The sequence below is a fragment of the Falco rusticolus genome, chromosome 2 (assembly GCF_015220075.1).
Source record: "Falco rusticolus isolate bFalRus1 chromosome 2, bFalRus1.pri, whole genome shotgun sequence".
Taxonomy (NCBI): Eukaryota; Metazoa; Chordata; class Aves; order Falconiformes; family Falconidae; genus Falco; species Falco rusticolus.
The window spans coordinates 91,772,179-91,790,550 of NC_051188.1; the positions used below are offsets into that span (position 1 = coordinate 91,772,179).

The following is an 18,372-nucleotide window of genomic DNA, read 5'->3' on the forward strand; positions in this document are numbered from 1 at the left end:
GGAGGGTAGTAAAAGCTTATTTCAGGAACTTGTTTTACAGAACTTACCAGTTCTTATTCCAAAGAATATGCTGCTTTACTAGCATATGTTTTATAACTTCACTAGAGTAATTTTCAAGATGGTAGTGTGGGTTTTACACTTCTGTGAACCTGTTATCTGTATTTTCCAGCTCTTAAGTCTCATGCCAAAGCAGCATTTGTTTCATACAGATTTGTACATCATGCTTCCAACTTCTTTCTTGGGCTAGATATTGGTCTGGTGCAAACAGAGCAGAATACATGTGATTGCTAGGGAATGGAGCAGTGTTCTCATTGATTTGGGGTTGGTTTGTTTGTTTTTTTAATCTCACATAGCATGTTTCTGCCAATCAAACCTGAATTTGGTTGACCAACAGTGGAATTTTCAGTAATCAAGCAAACCTGACTCCTGTCTCATGGCACCGGGAAAAGGGACCTGCTGAACTCTGCTCATCTGGCTTAGAAACAGTATTGACAGGCTCTAAAAATTCTTCAGTCTTCTAAGTGGGCATTGTTTGTGTTTTGCAGAAAGAACTAAAAAGGGGAATGTTACACTCCCTTCCTGAGACCCGTTTTTATTTTTCTAGCTTGCTCAGTGGGTTCAATAATTTACGTATATCTTCAGCTTTCCAGAGTCTGTGCTCGTAGACCCTGCCCTGTGCAAAGAACTAACTGTATGTAGATACAGCATTGTGGTCAAAACATGTTACATTACTGTGCCATACCTGGCACTCACAGCCTTCTGTGGCTTTGCCTGCAACCTGTTCAATTTTTAATGATGACCTCTGTGTCTGAATGTATTGGGATCTATCGATGATAATTGCCCACTTCTTTTGTTCGTGAAGTTACTGACTCCCTCTGCTGTTTAGAGCAAATTAAACAATTGTTAACAATTTTTTGAGGTTTTGTTTGTATTAATATTTTCTTGCAAGACAAATGTAAAGCATTCCTACTGGTTAGCTTTTTGAGAATATATTTTTTAAAAGGTAATGAAAATGCTTGACTAAGGTTGTTTGATGTATCAATATTAACATCGGACAGTTTTACCCCTAAAAAAATTTCCTCTGTCATTTCCCAGTTCGTAGTAGTTAACAAATACAGCTGAAATGATTTATGGAAGATTCCCAAACTTGACATATTAAATCTTCTGCTTCTTCTAAAACATAAAAAAAAAAAAAAGTTTTAAAAATACAGTAAGAGTGCAACGATTACTTGAGGAAAAGGGGCAAACATTCAGCAGCAGTGATTGCCTCACAGGAGATTTGTTAATAGGCTTACAGGCTGTCAGTATCTTCAGGGGAGAACACAGCAAGGAGTTAAATAACAAAGGTATAATGTCCATCACTCTGAACATATTGATACTTGCTTTTTCTGTAGCAGAAACATTACCTATAGAGGAAAACAGCACTTCCAAAGAACACCGATTTCCTGAGGACTCTATGGATTCTGCACTTAATTCTGTAAATCCTTCAAGCCCAACCCGTCGAAATTCTACTGAATATCGTACTTCAGGAAGTGCAGCGTATTACAGAAATTCCCTTCAGCCAGTGACTGCTACCTCAAATTCAGCCCCAGTCCTGCGCAGGCTGTCCTTGAGCTCCGCTGGGAGCAGTGGTTACTATGAAGTTAGTAGGAATCGAATACAGGGGCGGATTGAAGGTATGCTATATAATTAAACTTGCCAAAAATATGTGACTTTTTTATTAACATACAAAGTCTGTGAGTTATGCATAAAGAAGCTCTTTGCCATAGAAAAACTTGCATACGGAGTGAAATGTTGTGCTGTTGCCAAGCACGTCAAGCTTGCTAACATAACTGCAAATGCAGAACTTAAGCTTGTTAGAACTAATACCGTGGTGCAAGCTAGGGAGGTCGTGCCTGCTGCACCTTCCTCTCACTGCTGTTGTGGACCCTGCAGCAAGCCAGACCAGAGGGGGCTAACTATATGCAGCTCACCTCCTGAGCATCTTATTAACTATTACCGTGGTGCTGAAATATGGGGATAAAGTTTCCTCCTGTCCCTCCCTCTGTCTGCACAGCCTAACTTTTGCCTTTGCCACATTCCCACTTAATGGCATCTTGGGATACAGGAGCCAAGTACAAGTTGAACTAATCCCTCTAGGTATGTCATAGTGCTAGTGTTTATGCTGCTGTAAATATTTGCAGTTATATAAGGCATTTAGAGTCAACTGGAACAGTTCAATATTATTTGGAGGAAAATAAACCATCTTTCATTTTAATATATTGCAAAGAATGCATAATAAAAGCTGCATGTTAATATTAAGAATGTCTTTCATAAAATGGAATGTGTTATCCTTGTATAGACTAGTGACACTTCTTCCTTTCACAATATTTTTGTACTAAAAGCTGCAAGTTCCACAACTGGACCGGATTTGAATTCACTAAAAAGGGAACCTTCAAGAATACTGAATAAGGATCCTTCCACCTGGTCAATAGAGGAAGTAATGCGTTTTGTGAAAGAAGCTGATCCACAGGCACTAGCTCCACATGCAGAACTCTTTAGGAGACATGTACGATGCATATCCATTCTGTTCTAGTAGATTGTGTGTCACGTTAATCTCTTAAAATACAGCTTTCGTGTCTATCACTATTTGCAATTGAAGGTAGAATAGACTCTACTCATACATTAGAGGGAGGCTGAAAATTATTTTTCCACTCCTGCAGTATGTTTTCTGAAACTCTTCCTGCAGTATATTTTCTCAGTGTTCCACTCTTGTTAGACTCAAGTAAATACCCACTGTTCCAGCTTATATGGAATAACGCCAATACTGGAAGTATACAAGTTCTAATGGCTAACATCCATGGTACCCTGTCGTCCCCGGTACCTCTAGAGAAGAAGATGGCATTCTCATGTACGGTCTGGGGCATTTGGCCTACATAGATGACACCTCTCTAAGACAATCTGTTTTGGAGACTGATTATCCTGAAGTAGAGATGCTGTTATACCTTGTAAGCTTTCCTCTTTGTCTTTAATACTAAAATTCAGAGAATCAGTTGAAATGTTGATCTGTTTTGAAAGACAGTGTGTAGGGTTTCATAAGCTCTAACTAGTTGTTGTATTTCGAGAGATACTGTGTCAATTTCTCTGTGCTGTTTTTGGTCTCCCCTCTTCCTTCTCACTGTGCTTTTCTATGGCAGGTTGCTCAGCAAAGAGCTGCTTTCTTATTTCATTGTATATATGGCACTCCAAAAAGAGGTCTGCTTTCTCTTTAGTAGTATTTCACCCTCGTTTTGTGCCAGCTCCTACGAACAGTTAAATATCAGGGTAAGCTGGATTGGAATGAAAACTCAAAATAACTTCCTGTCTTATGTTTTATTTTTAGTTGTACAACAAGACTAAATGTGACTTGTTTTGTCAGGTTTGTGTTTAAACAAAAAACAAAACAAACAAAAAACCAAACAAACCCCCCAAAACAGGTTGGATTTCCTTAAGGTGTTTTAGGGAACTGATTGCCTGTTTACAGTATGTAATGCTACTAAGACCTTAGGACTGTCAAATTTCAGCAGCTTTTCAGGCAGGCACTTGAAATCTAAGTTGTCCTTGGTCTTGATACTAACAATCTGTCTGGTTTAACCTGGACTTAGATCTGTCTTATTTCACAGATTTAGTTGGTCTGTAACCCCTTCCTCTGTGTGCCTGTTTGCACGCACATGCCAGAATCCTCCCACAGCTGTGTTCAAGGTTCAGTGCAAGGCCTCAGTGCTTGGATCATTTAATCTCTAACTGCACAGACCTTCCTTTGCAGCTTCTTTTTTTTTTCCCTTGACCCATTCACTTTTTTTTCCCAGCCAGTATCTAATTTTGAGGGCAGTTTGGTTGTTTCTTTTACTTACTATAGTTCTCTTTAACATCTCAAATGCCTTAATCATACATTAAAAAATGCTAAAATAAACTAAATTTCAGTGGCCATTTGTAAATATCAAATTATACTGAGTTACTGTTTATATATATATTAGATAAGTTTTTACTACAGTATAAACAAATAGAATGTACTGTCCAGTTTTACCATGCAGCTTGTTAAAGTAGTTGTATGTTGTTGTGTTTATTCTCTTCCTTCTGCAGGAAATTGATGGGAAGGCACTACTCTTACTGAGGAGTGATATGATAATGAAATATATGGGACTGAAGCTGGGGCCTGCCCTAAAGTTGTGCTACCACATTGAAAGACTTAAACAAGGAAAGTACTAGCCAGCGGGGATACCGCAAATATGTGTGTTTGTATCGCACTAAGCTCTCAGGTTCACAGCCATTGCCTTTATTTGAAACTTATTTTGCTGATATAAATAATCTTTATTTTTTGAAAGTGTTCTCAAAATGGAAAAAAGACATTCAGGATAAAGAGGGGGGGTCCGGGGAATCTGTATGACATCTTAGAAGTGTTCAAGGCTGGGTTGGATGGGGCTTTGAGCAACCTGGTCTAGTGGAAGGTGTCCCTGCCCGTGGCAGGGGCTTGGAACTAGGTGATCTTTAATGTCCCTTCCAACCCAAACTATTCTATGATTTTAGTGTTTTGCGAACTATTTCAGGAAGTTTTCAGGGAAGGACAGTTGATCGTACTGGGGGCGGGCAGGTGAGGTAACAGTGCTCTCTGAATTCTGGAAAGTGCATTCTCCGTTACAGACTTCAGCCAATGTGTTCATATTCAGAACCAAAACAGCTGAATCCCAAATGAAAGTAATAAAACAAACCAGCATCAGGTGTTAATACTTTTTATAGGGGTGATTGTAAACTTTTATATTGCAAGAAAAATTTAAAATAGAAGATCTCATCTCTGTAGTGAAAATACTGTGTCTGGTCCTCCAGCAGAGTAGTACTCTAGTATATTATTCTAGATGATTCTTCCTAGATTTCCATAAAGGGAATAGCCATATGAATTGGTCATGGGGGATGGAGGTGAGGGGAGGGAAGGGTTATGGAGGAGAGGGTTTAATACAAATATAAGCTTTTATAAAGTGTGATTATCAGTCCTTTGGTAAGTTATGAGGACAAATGTACGGTATATTGTCAATTTATGCAGACAATAAATATTTCTGTTTCATGGAAGGGCATATTGGCTGTATAAACAGCCATTTCTGGGACAGACTAATTTAACTGGAACAATGCATCCACATTTTAAACATTCCATCTTTTTGCTGAGTTTGGCATGGATATGTGTGTTCATGCTTTTTTATATATACATGTGTATGTGTCGGGAAATACATACTATATATATATACAAAAATATATATACACACTGTACATATGTATTCAGTTTTTTAACGTGTACTTTGCACTGTGCCAGAAAGAACTGTACAATTTCATGTTGGTTTTTTACCAGTAAATTTAGTTGTGTACTACTTTCATTAGCACCTGTTTAATTTGTTGTCCAGTCAGAAGGTGACAAACAATCAAAAGGTGGCTTTATTCATACAGGTGAGATCCCTGTACTATGCAATACTCTTGGTTATTCATCCCTTAACTCTGAGCCATATATTCTGGTATATTTCTGGAAAGACACATTTGGTTCTGATGCTTTGGGCTTGTATTTCCTAGAAGAAAGTGCTACTATGTAACCGATATGCCCTTTTGGGGTAAAATCAGTGCTGTTTCTATAAGCTGCAAGAACGAGTGGTGATAATAAAGCAGTTTGTTGTCACTGCCAATTGTAATATACATCAGGGACAAGAAAATACACTTTCTGTGTAGGAAACTGAATGTACTATGTGTAATAGTGCAAGTGATAAAAACTGTTTCCTAGGGAAGGTGTAGTCCTAAAATGGTAGGTTTTATTGTATTTCTTACTGCCTTTTTATGTGAAAGCATATAGTATAAATATATTTCTTGCAAATTCCTTTTCTGAAAATGCCTTGCTTTACCAATAGTCTGATACTCCTCAGGTTTCAGCAGAGATACTGCTGCAAAATAATAAATTTTGTGGCTCATAAGCGTCCGAGTATTTTGTTAGTTTAAGTGACTGCAGTGCAATTTTAATTTAGCAAGTCATTTGGACTTTGAGAATTGGTTTTATTGTTACATCATTAGACGTTTGACACTAAAGGTTATCTATATCTGTTTGTTTTGCATATCTTTTGTGGTGCATGTGTGCTTAGATGAATAATACAAGGGTGTTCTTTATAGTAAGAAAAGGTCAGAGCATTGACTGAAGAAACAGAATATTTTCTCTTTGTGTTGGGAAAATACTGACTTGATTGTTGGTGTAACCATATGAAAGTTAGTTACATATTGAGGAAAACAGCATGCCCCACATGTTCAGTGTATTATTTATACCTTATTTCTTCCACACTTTATTATGCTGAATTTCAGAGTTCTTTAGCGCAAAGAGATCTCATACAATTTAAGTGGAAATAATTGACTGAAAACAGTTTTCATTTTTTATGTTGCCACTGGCATAGGAAAAACAAAGATGTTTTAAGTTTTGTGTTTTGCCTTTATGGAATGACATTTTTTTACATGGCACTATTATGGGTATAAATATTTGTTCGAGGCTTTCTGTGCACCCGTGTGCACAAGGATTACTGTGCTGTTGCAGTACCAGAATTTCACCTTGTGCTATAGAGTGAGATTCAGGCATTCAAAATTTGTAGCAGAATATAATTTTTATTCTTTATTTTCAATGGGATGTTCTTATCTATCAACAATAATAAAATGGTTTGTTCATTGTTGTAACTGTCTTTTTTGTTTGACATTGTGCATATGTGTGAGCGCTGTTTGCGTAGGCAAGGGTAGCTATCTTATCTGGCATTTGGCAGCTCTTGACAGTTCATGTAAACATCTGATGTAAGGAAGTTTTAATCAAAAGGGTAAAATCATTCTAACGCTGTTTATCTGAAGCAATGTTTGAACTTGGGTTGGTCTGTGCTTTCAAAATAACAGTATAGGAATATATTCAACTATTTAGTTTCACATATAGCATTTTGCCGCTTATATATCTTACAGGATTCTTATATAACCACTCAGGGGAAGAGACTGCTAAAAACTGATTTTCCTGTGTTCAGAGGAAGACCTGCAGTATTTTAAATCAAAGCAGTTGATGGCAATAGGTTTCAACTTCATACACTTCATGCTTTTTTATTTCTGTGATACAGAAATCTGTTCCAGTGGCTGTTCACTTGAGAAGCAACTTAAATTGGGTTAATGGTAACTTCAAATCCCTCAGAGACAAAGTATGGAACTTGGAAGTTGGTAATGACAATAGTCCAGAGGCATTTTGCATCCGATATCTCTCAGAAGATACTGAATTATCTTTTTGGTGCATATTTAATGAAGATGACAACGTGATGTATTCTCTTTGTTTCTCTGAGTTGCTTTTTTATCAACAGGAATTCATCTGCTTATCTGGTTCTGTATCTTTCAGTCATCTTGCAAGACAGTGCCGTAACTCCTCAGTACGTCATAAGATTTCTTCTGTTTGAAATTAAAATACTGATGTCTGGGAGGACTAGCAGCTCTCACGATTCTTGTCACAGAAGACCTATGCAATATTGAAATTGAAGAGTGCTGTATGGCAAGGTGAATGCATGTTGCAGTTGCCATCACTACACTTCTAGCAAGTTTGTTGTGGCTGTATACATGTTGTAGGACTTTCTCGGGAATGACAGTGAAAGACAGCAACATCATGTTATAAATGTTGGCTCAAAGGATCAAGGATCCTCTTCCCCTTTTTTTATTGCTTTTAATAAAGGCACACCATTTCTTACTTCAGGTGGTAGACACAGGGACAAAGATGTTCAGCTGAATGCCCATGGTATTCTTCCTTTCCAGTCACTCAGGGATGTAATTTGCTGAAAAGCAATGTTAACCTTCTCTGTAACTCTGTCAAGTTTATGTGAGTCTGTGGATGTGATCATTTATGCCCTGAATGTGATACAAAAATTCTGCATTTGATTGTCTCGAGTATTCCTGTAGGGGAGGAATGAAGCCCTGGGTAAGGGTGACCAAAATCTTGATGTTTGAACCCGGTCAGATGAAACACGTGGTTCTTTATGCTTATCTTCCCTTTAATTGGAGGTGAAAGTCAGAGAACTGAAACATGGGTACACTGTTGAATGAATAGTTTCTCTTCCTCCTTAACTCGAAGGGCTCCAGTCACCTTTTCCTGTTCATGCGTTATTCTGGTGGGCCAACTCAGGATCATGTTTTCCTTTTAATTATGAGTAACTAATAAAAGTCTATTCATATGTTTGTATATTTGACTCTATAATGTAAATGGTTTTTAATTTAAATGGCCTGACATCCAGAATCAAGCAGTCAGAGCAGCCTGTGTCCAGCCACCTTGAAGCAGAAGCTGGTAGTCCCAGTTTTAAGAAAATTTAGGTTATACTATTTATCTATTTTGTTTCCATTTTGAGCTGACTGTTGGGGTTTTTTTCTCTTCTGCATTATCAAAGTTTATCTTAAGTCTGCTTGGTGTTTTTGTCTAGGACACTTACAAAACTTTTATTCATGGTTCTCTATACCAGTTACTCTGAAACGATATAATTTTTTAAAGCTTTTTCTGTAATAGACTTAAAATAGTAACTGGAAGTGAGGAGTGTATAGAAAACAATGCTACATGGAAAACCAAAAATACTGCTCAGCATGGATGCGAGAGTTTTCAAATTAAATATAGCAGGTTTTGTATCTGCAGCTTTTTGTGTTTCTAGGTTTGTCTTGAATTTGCCCTGTTCTAAGTAAGAGTTGAGGAGTGCATCGCAGAATCAAGGACTAGCTGAGGTTTAAAGATACCTCTGGAAGTGATCTGCTCTAACCCCCTGCTCAAGCAGGTCCACCTAGAGCTGGGTGTTCTGGACCAGATGGCTTTTGAGTGTCTTTAAGGATGGAGACTCTGCAGCCTCCCTGGACAACCTGTGCCAGGGCTCAGTCACCCTCGCAGTGAAGAAGTGTTTCCTGATGTTCAGCGAGAACCTCCTGTGTTTCAGTTTGTGCCCGTTGCCTCTGGTCCGGTCACTTCATAGAGCCTGGCTCTGTTCTTTTTTGCCCCTTGCCCTCGGGTATTTCTGTACATTAGTGAGATGCTCCCAAGGCTTCTCTTGTCCAGGCTGAACAGTCCCAGCTCTCTCAACCTTTCCTCGCAGGAGAGATGCGCCAGTCCCTTCATTATCTTTGTGGCTCTTTGTTGGACTTTCTTCAGTATGGCTGTGCCTGTCATACTGGGGAGCCCGGCGCTGGACCCAGCGCTCCCAAGTGTGGCCTCACCAGTGCTGAGCAGAGCGCAAGGATCACCTCCACCAGCCTGCTGGCAACGCTCCTGCTCATGCAGTCCAGGGTACCGTGAGGCTTTTTTGTGGCAAGGCCACATTGCTGGCTCATGTTCAACTTGGTGTCCTCTAGGACGTGCCAGGGCCTTTCCTGCCAAGCTGCTTTCCAACTGGGTGCTGCCAGCACATACTGGTGCCTGGGTTTGTTCCTCCCCAGGTGCAGGGCTTTGCATTTCCCCTTGTTGAACTTCCTAAGGTTCCTGTCTGCCCATTCTCCTGGGTGTCAAGGTCATTCTGGGTGGCAGCATGACCCTCTGATGTATCAGCCCCTCCTGCCGGTCTGGTGTCATCTGCAGACTTGCTGAGGATGCTCTGCCCACTACTACATCATTAAGGAAGATGCTGAACAGGACTGAACCCAGTACTGCCCCCCGGGGTGCTGTGCTAGTGACTGGCCTCCAGCTAGGCTTTGTGCCATTGGTCATCATCCTCTGGGCCTGGCCATTCAGCCGGTTTTCTACGCAAGCGTCTGCTTCTCCAGCCCATCCATCAGCAGCTTGTCTGTGAGTATCTTATGGGAGACGCTGTCAAAAGCCTTCCTGAAGTCCACGTAGACAATATCCACTGCTCTCCTCTCATCTGCTAGGCTGGTCATTTAATCATGGAAGTTTATCAGGCTGGGCAAGCATGACTTCCTCTTGGTGAAGCTATGCTGACTATTACTGATGATCATCATGAGGTATGGCTGACCAGCTAGTAGTTCCCTGAGTCCTCCTCCTTGCCCTTCAAGATAGGATGGACATCTGCTTTCCTCTGCTCTCCAGGCACTTCTGCTATTCACCATGATCAAACAAAACCTATGGAGCGGCCTTGCAATGTCATCTGCCAGTTCCTTCAGCACTCATGGGTGCATCCCATCAGGCCCCTTAGACTTGTGTATGTCAAGTTTGCCAAAGTATTCCCTGACCTGATCCTTTTCCACCAAGTGTCCATCATTCTTGCTCCAGCCTTTCCGTCTGGTCTCTGGGATTCCTGGAGCCTAGTCTTTCTAGTAAAGACTGAGGCAGAGCAGTCAAAAAGCGCCTCAGCCTTTTCCAGCTCCTGTATAACAAGGTCCTCCATCTCATGCAGCAGTGGGCCCACATTTTCCCGTCTTCCATTTGTCACCTATAGAGCGTAGTCTGATTTAATGCAGTGTCACGTAACAAAACACATTTTTAAAAGAGGATAGAAGTATTTTTCCTGTGATTGGCTAGCTAGTTATGTAATAGAGTAAATGAACATTTAATTCCAACATTAGATGTGTGAACCTGTTCTAAATGTTATGAGCATCTTCATCTTTCTGCTGCTCTTTCTGCTGAGTTGAAGCTGTGTAGAGTTAGGCTGGTTTAGTTTAAAGGGGAGGGGTGGTGGTGAGAAAAAAGAGATTCCCTTGAGATCAATTTCAAAGGTCATATATTCCTCCTCTCTTTTTTATTACATGTAAAACTATTGGAGTGAGCAAAAAGTGCTCGTTTGGAACTGCCTAAGAGTGATGCAGGGTGGCAGAAGCTGATTTCATGTCCATTTCAGTAGTGAAATGATAGCTGCTTTTTTCTCAAGCTTTGTTGATAATCTTTTGCTCTGTAAAGCTTGCTAACTAGTCCATAATCCTGGGATTGTGTTCCCCAACTGTCAGTGTTCCTGTTGTTTCAAAGGTCACACAGAGCTATTTTGAGACTATCTTCTTAAGATCTGAACAGTCTGTTGTAAACGCACTGTATGTTGAGTCTGCAACTATGAGGCATTTTATAAAATCTTGTCATTTTCTTTTTACAGTGAGTACTTCAGAGGGGGTTTGTTTTTATTTTAAATACCAAAATATTTTGCTACTTTCTTCTCTGATGGTTTGTCCTAAATAAAATCTCATTACTGTGGCTGTGTAGATGATGGGAGTCCTATGTGTACTTAAACTATGCTATCACAGTGGTCCAATAGGCTTTTAAATCCCTCACTTACATGAATCATCCATCCCTGTCCTAGCAGATCATTTTGATTAGTTGTAATTTGTCCCATTTGAATCAGAATTAGCTTCTACCAGCTCGAGAATCTCCCAGCTCTGCTGTACAAGCTGAGGAGTCCTGCATGAGCTGCTTCTCATCGTAGCTTTATGGACCACTGCTAGTTTTATTTCAGCTTTCATTATCTGCAGAGGAACTGTTAAGTGCTGACAGTGAAGGCTGCGCACCTTGGCTTCTCTTCTTTTTAAAATATATTAAGACATTTTCATCCACAGAGATTCACTTTTCAGCCTCTAAAATCAAAGCCCTTCCAGGACAAACAGTATGAGCAAACAGATGCCAGCACAAGAGGAAAGGGAGATTGCATCCCATGTTGTGTGAACAGACAAATACGAACAGATGTGCAGCTTGAAGCTGGCAGAAACCCTCTTTGCCAATGGTTCCTTTCTAGTTATGACAGCTGGAAGAAAATGAATACACCACAAAACCACCATGGTAATTGCTGTTATCCTGCATTGGCAGTCTCAGCACTGAGGTCAAGAACTAGAAAGGCAAAGACTCATCTACAGGTGGAAGCTGAGGCAATTGGCAGGGCACTGGGAAAAATCTTTATGAATGGTGGCACATCTTAGAAAGTCTGGTGTTCAACTGCAAAAGGCCATAATTTTACTAGATTTCTCCCTTTCTCATATTTAGGGTTTTTTCAGCAGTTATGGAGGCACTCTGTTTTCCCAAGCACTTGTGCTAATGCTGTCCGGATCCCTAAGAGTGGGGGTTTTCAGCCAGGTCTGGGCTCTTCTTCCCTAAACGTCCGTCTATCCAAACCAGTGCTGCCAAACAGCTGGTCATCTTATTGGAGACCCTTTTGAGGGAAGGGTCTTTGCATCTGCTTCTTACTCCTGCATGTTTCGAAAAACAAGAAAAGGACTTTGCAGCTTGCTGACTTATCTTTGCAACCAACTATTGCTACTGATCTCAGTCCTTGCCTGGGAATGGTGGTGGTGCTCCGTTATGAACAGATGCCCATCACCTGGGCAATGCCACTCAATGTGTGGTCTGCAAAGTGCTTTTCTGTCTGTCAGCCTGTCTCTCTCTTTTTAAGTCTCTGTGCTTGCATGAACAAAATAGCAAGGACGGAGAAATTAATAAATAAATGGCTCAGTTTTAGTATGCCCTTGGTTTATGCTTGTGCTTTAGGGGTGCGGTCCTAGCTAGGTCATTGTAATGTACATGGGAGATGCTGCTTATTGGGCTCAATGGGCAACGTAGCAGGGTTAGGGGTTTTAGTGGTTGGTTGGTTTCAGGTTGGGGGGTGTGTGTGTGTGTTTTGTTTGGGTTTTTTTACCTGAATACCATCAGCTGTTTATTTTCAAGAGACCAGCTCAGCCAAAGGAAGCATATTACTTTCATACCTCTTTGTATTCACCATGTATTCACCATAGTGTATTAATTGTAAACTCTCTTTGTCTGGGTGGTGTTTGGCTACGGGAAATGAACAGGTTGGGGAAAGTTTAAATGTTTTGAAAGAAAACAGAAATGGAAGCCTGGGATGAGTGATAGGGTTTGTGTGCAATAAACAACAAGGGAAGGAAAATATATGAAGAAGGAAGTAATGGAAAATCAGAAAGGAGAAAACCGGGTGGATATGCTAACTTAAACTGTTTCAGATTTGGATGCTTCAGACTGTTGAGTCATGACTAGTGTCTTTGAGTCTTTGTGTTGAGCTTGGATTTTAAAGAGGAAAGTTAGAAATTAACATTTTGAACCATGCCAGGTATATGAAGTATTTTATCTTAACATGATTTCATTTGAAAACGTGGTCTGAATCCTTGTAATTCCCTACCCAATTCTTGGGGCATCTTCTCTCTGTCCTTAAATTGTTTTTTCCTAATTGAATGCACTGCTACTACCAACTCCCTTTTGATGTGATGTCTTAAACACAGACCAGTTGGGGAGCCAAAATTAGGAATACAGGATTTGGTTTAATTTCATGTAACTTCATGTGTTTATATCAGTTGTCCAGACCCTTTCATGGTAGTCCGTGGAGGTCTACTGACCGACTTGAGGGTATGAGTGCTCTGACCAGATACCAAGCAACATCTGCTTTACAAAGAGATGAATAGCTCTCTTGACTCTATTGGTTTGATTGACTAGATTTCCAGTATCTACCGTGGGAGCCTTGATACCCATCTCATTTCAGCATGTGAGCTAATTCCCCACCTAAAGTGCCGTTTGTTGCAAGTAAGATGGAACAATCTCCTTACTTGAGCCCTTCATGGTGTTCAGAAGGAAATGTTCAGGCGCACTTTGTACTAACCAAGAAATGCTGGCTAGATCCTATGGTCTGCCACACAAGGGATCTCACTCAAAAGTCCAGATGTCATAGAATCATTTAGGTTGGAAAAGACGCTTAAGGTTATATAGTCCAACTGTAAACCTAACACTGCGAAGTCTGCCTCTAAACCATGTTGCTAATCACCACGTCTACGTGTCTGGTGCTGAGCGAATGCCCCACCTGCAGTTTTCTGAAAGAGGTCCTGTTTCTGCAGTGCTTATGTCTGCTAGCATTTGCAAGGTGCCTGCCAAGGCAATGCTGCATGTCAACGTTGAGCCTCCAGCTGGTACGTCTTTGACCTGGATTTGGACGAGTGGACACAATGTGAAACTCATCAATCTAGCCCAAAAAGCGTATCCATGGAGAATATTAGATCTTCATTGTTGCACAGTTAGAGCATTGTTGCATATCTCTTGTAAAGTGGCAAAAGGTGGACAAGAACATGTAAATATTCTGTTGGTCTTTTTTTAACCTTGCTCTGACCCCCCTTGTACACTAATACAGAGCGTGCTAGCGTGATGAGCGCACATGCCACACACATGAGTGTGGCACATGCGTCATCAGGCTTTAAAATAGAGTGTGGCGGCTTTATGCCATCATAGTTGAGTTGTGGAGGGTCTTTGAAGGGCAGGCATGCGCTCGCTTATGCTGGGCTGTGCTCTGTGGACCAAGCTTTCAAGGTACTTGTTTTGAAACTTTAGTTTTAAGAATGATAAATCCACTTGATACCTTCATAAATGTGCATGCAGGTAGGGTTGGGGATTTTTCTCAATAAGCAAGAAATTACTTGTGTACCAGAAGCCTTAAAGCTTAATAACGGGACTTTTAGGGGTTTCCTTGCCATAAGTAAACTCCAGAAAGAAGGACCTCCTTGTTTTGTGTCACAGTGACACACCCTTGGTCTGCGAGATGCCAGACTAGGACAAAATGTTGCCTAGCTTCAGTTCTTAAGCAAAGAAAGATGGGAACTCTGTTGATGAGGATGTGGTGGAAAGGATGATATTGAAACAATGCAGAAAATGTGAACATTTTGAGACAGCTGTGGTCTAAGGAACATTAGTAATCCCAGGAGCTTGGGGAGGCTGAACACAGGCTGACACAGGGATGCGATGTGTCTGTTACCAGTGCTTCACTGGAAACACATGTGTCTTAACAGTGAAAACTAACGTTTTACCTGGAGAATAGTGCTCCCTTCCTGATATTTCATTAGATTGTGCCCTGCAGTCTGCTCTTTTGATTTTCCCCTCTTAGTTTGAAAGTATCCTAATAATTTCAGTACCAGGATATTATGCTATTATTCTAGGAGTAGTGCTAAATATTTTAGCTATTAGTAATTTTTCTTCCCAAACATGAAGAAATGTTTCAGATGGTTCAACAACAGAATGGATTCTCCTAGCAGGGCTGCAATACCAGGATTTTAACAACTGTGGAAAATATGTTTTCCGCACTAAAATTGGGGGATTTGCTTGTGTGTGTAGGACTGCCCCACAGTATGCTGAGTTGCAAACTTCAGTGTTAAGGGTTTGTGGTGTAGCCTAAGAGAAATGCAAGTTTAAATGAGAGGATGGGGAAGCATCGGGGAAAAAAAGTGAAAGATGAGTGAAAAAAGCAAACTGCACAAATTAATGCCATTAATGTCATGATGGCAGGCTGGCTGCATTTGGGAAGGCAGGAATCAATCCCAGCCAGAGAACAAGATCTTTGACTGAGACCTTCAGCATATTTTTACAAACTTGAGCACAAAAAGAAACTAAAACATTTGGCGCCAGGATATTATGCAATGTTGTTTTATGCTGTTTTCATTGTCTAAGATTCTTCATGAGGGCTGTTAATGAGTTGCTTATTGTTGTCAGATCACTGTCCTGAGGTGCCTCTGTGCAAGTGAAGGGGCGTGGACAATCACTCTCTATAGTGCTCAGTGGCCACTTCTGAGCCACTCAGTTTCCCCTGAAAGCTTTCACATGCAAGAAGTGTGTGAAGCTGCTCTTTGAGCCCCTGTGGGTCAAACCCTTAGAGGGATATGTCTGCAAGGTGGTGTAAGAATGCCAGTGCTCTGGGGCAGCTGAGCAGAAAATGGGTAGAAATGGTTAAAAAAGTTGGCACTGATCAGGAGACATATTGGCATATCAATGTTACAGCAGATAGGAGCATGGGTGGTAGGAAAGCCTAAGTCACACACGTTACTTCAGGCCCATGACATGCAGAAATGGGCGCCTTTGCTGCTCTCCTTCCCCTCCCCTTCCCGCCCAGCTGGGTTTGCTGCTGCTCTTCCCCGTCACCTGCTGTGCCCGGGCAGGAGCAGGGAGGCCACGCTGCCTTGCATGCTCTGCATGAGTGGGATTTGATGTAGAGTCTCCCCTGGCCCTTGCTTCTCAGCTGCCTTCAGCCCAAGGAAGTGTTACCCTCCCAGCACGCAGTGCTCACCTTTCTTCCTGCTCTCACTAAGCCGACTGGCCCAAGAGCCTTATCTTTGAAGCCCACACCTTCCTTTTCGCTGTCTGTCATCTGCCTATGGCCAAGGGCTGCAGCTGAGCTTCTCGCTTTCATTCTCTGGCTGGCTGCTTGCTAACTTTAATAAAGGTGCGATGCTAACAGGCCTGGAGGTGGCTTTTATCTCTGCTTCCACTGCCTGCTTTCATCTCTGTGTTTTCCACCTTTTCCTTGTGCTCCTAATTGTCTGCTGCTCACCTGACTGCTTGTCTGTTCTCTCAGCCTAAAAACTGCCTAATCCAGGTGAGTTCTCTGGCCGAGAAGCTGCTCACGCTTCCTTTGCATTCATTTCTGTTGCTAACAGCTGGCCCCATGTGCCAAAGCCTTAGCCATGCACCCCTGGCTGCAGGGCTGTGCCTTGGGCAGCGTAGGGGAATGGGACCGGCTGCCCCACGGAGGAAAGCTCCAGGCTGGAACATCTGAGCTCTCCCACCCCCGAGGCTGCCACGAACCGTGGCCTTCACCCGAGACGCACAGCCCTGCTCCCCTCCTTGGATTCGGGGTCTGGCTCCCTGTGAAGCCCCTGCCTGATGCGGGGAAGAGAGCAGAGGGGAAGGTAACTCACCCCTGCAACCCTCTCCCCTCTCACCCGCCCCCTAATAAAAGCCCAAGACAAAGTCCAAGCCAAAGGAAGCTTGGAGCCAAGGGGTGCCCTGAGGGTCTGCACTGCTCCTTCCTCTCCACCTTGCATATACTCAGCATTGTCAAACATTGTCCTCCTACCATTACGGCTTAATGACTTTCCCTTCAACTTCACAGGAGGTATTAATGTCTGCATTAACAGCCGCCAGAAATGGAAGCTCCATATATCACGAGCGCAGCTACACGTCCTTCTCCTCATACAGAAGTTTCAGAAGCAGTTAAAATGTAGCCCTGTAGAAAATTAATGGCCCAATATACAAAATCTGTAATTGCTGCTAGAGGTGAGGAGGTGGAAATGCTCAGTCTTGGTATAATTAAGTACCTTGTTCTGTGGCCACTTCTCCCGTGTGTCAGTGGGATGTAGGATTTGTGCTTCACACACGAGGGATGGTGGGAGGCAAATGGTCCCTACTTAGTGTTGTTTGCCCAGCAGTTAAGCCTCAGGAGAGGTGCCAGTGTGTGGCTTCTCTTCCCGTGCGCAGCCTTGAAGGCTGGGGTCGCAGGAAAGCGTAGCAGGGGTGGGAGCAGGAGCTGCCCTAAGCCTTCCTGGAAAGGTGCCGATCAGAATTTTCCCCCCTGCCATTGCCGTTTAAGTAATGGGAAAGCCAGGCACTGGGTGGGTGACCTAGTCTGCTCTGCCCGTCCGTTTCTAGTGGGGTGGCTCCAGCCTGTGTTGCCTTGTGGCAGTGGGGATGGTGGTGGTGACCAGCAGTACCAGGGAGCTTGGCCGTTCTGGAGAGAGCCCCGTAAAGCTGGGGATGTAAAGGAGGTCGCTAGGGTATTTGGAGCCTGCTCTGGTTTTCCTCAGCCCTGTTTCAGAGCGGGGAGGTTGCAGTTACTCTTGTGACGGTCTGGAGGAAGATGCAGCCACAGAGGCTGCTGGTCTGGTCTGCCTTTATAACCGGTACCAGTTGGCTTTAAGCTGAATGAGTAGCCTGTAGGCATCGGGTGTTTTGACAGTGCTTGTACGGGTTTATAATGGCATAAAGCTGATTTAGCCTAATTTGTTGTCAGGGTTTCTGGGGCTTGCGGTCTAAATGCAGTTAAACCAGACCACTGCGTGCAGAGCCGGGCAGGAGGTAGCCTGGGTATTGAAGGTAACCTGGGAGCACGGATAGCTCCCAGTAAAGGCCTGCAAAGGAGAGGAGGGAAAACCTCGGCACCTGCAGCCAGTGTCCCCAAGAGGTGCTGGCTGCTCTGCCTGCCACAGGTGCCCTGCGCTGGCAGGAGGGGTGCGCCTTTGGCTGGACGCCCTCCCTCCGCCTGCTGAGGATGCTGCAGGGGACGATGCTTGCACAAAGACGGCGGGGACTGGGGCTGTAACCCCAGTTACAGATGTAACCACCAGTGTGAGAAACATACTTTTAAAATAAATAAAAAAATAAAGCAATCCCAGCTTCTTTTGAACTTGTTCTGTCAACTGCAAAATAAAAACGTCAGCAGCTAATGCTGTGACCTCCTCCTTTTCAAATAATCTGGTGAAGCCCTGGGGAAAACTACATTTTCAGAAGGTTTTTTGACACTGGAACAGGCCCAGCTGAAACAGAGTGGAGCAGTGACAACTGGGATGGCCATCCCAAGGGATGCTGAAATCCTGAGCTTCTGCACTGCAATAACCAGAAGATGACACATTTCATCAACACAGTTTCTTGGAAGGAGCAAAACAAAG

General features: G+C 42.5%; 1 protein-coding gene across 5 annotated transcripts in view; it reads left to right on the top strand.

Annotated features, from left to right (window-relative positions):
• Positions 1–6,710, top strand: part of SCML2 (Scm polycomb group protein like 2) — a 71,360-nt gene extending 64,650 nt beyond the window's left edge. For all 5 annotated transcript variants that reach the window (XM_037377262.1, XM_037377259.1, XM_037377260.1 and 2 more), the window contains 3 exons: positions 1,395–1,676; positions 2,385–2,548; positions 4,102–6,710. In XM_037377262.1, the coding sequence (XP_037233159.1) occupies positions 1,395–1,676; positions 2,385–2,548; positions 4,102–4,227 (572 nt within the window). In that variant the 3' untranslated portion in view covers positions 4,228–6,710. The remainder of the gene's footprint in view (positions 1–1,394; positions 1,677–2,384; positions 2,549–4,101) is intronic.
• The last annotated feature ends 11,662 nt before the right edge of the window (positions 6,711–18,372 follow it).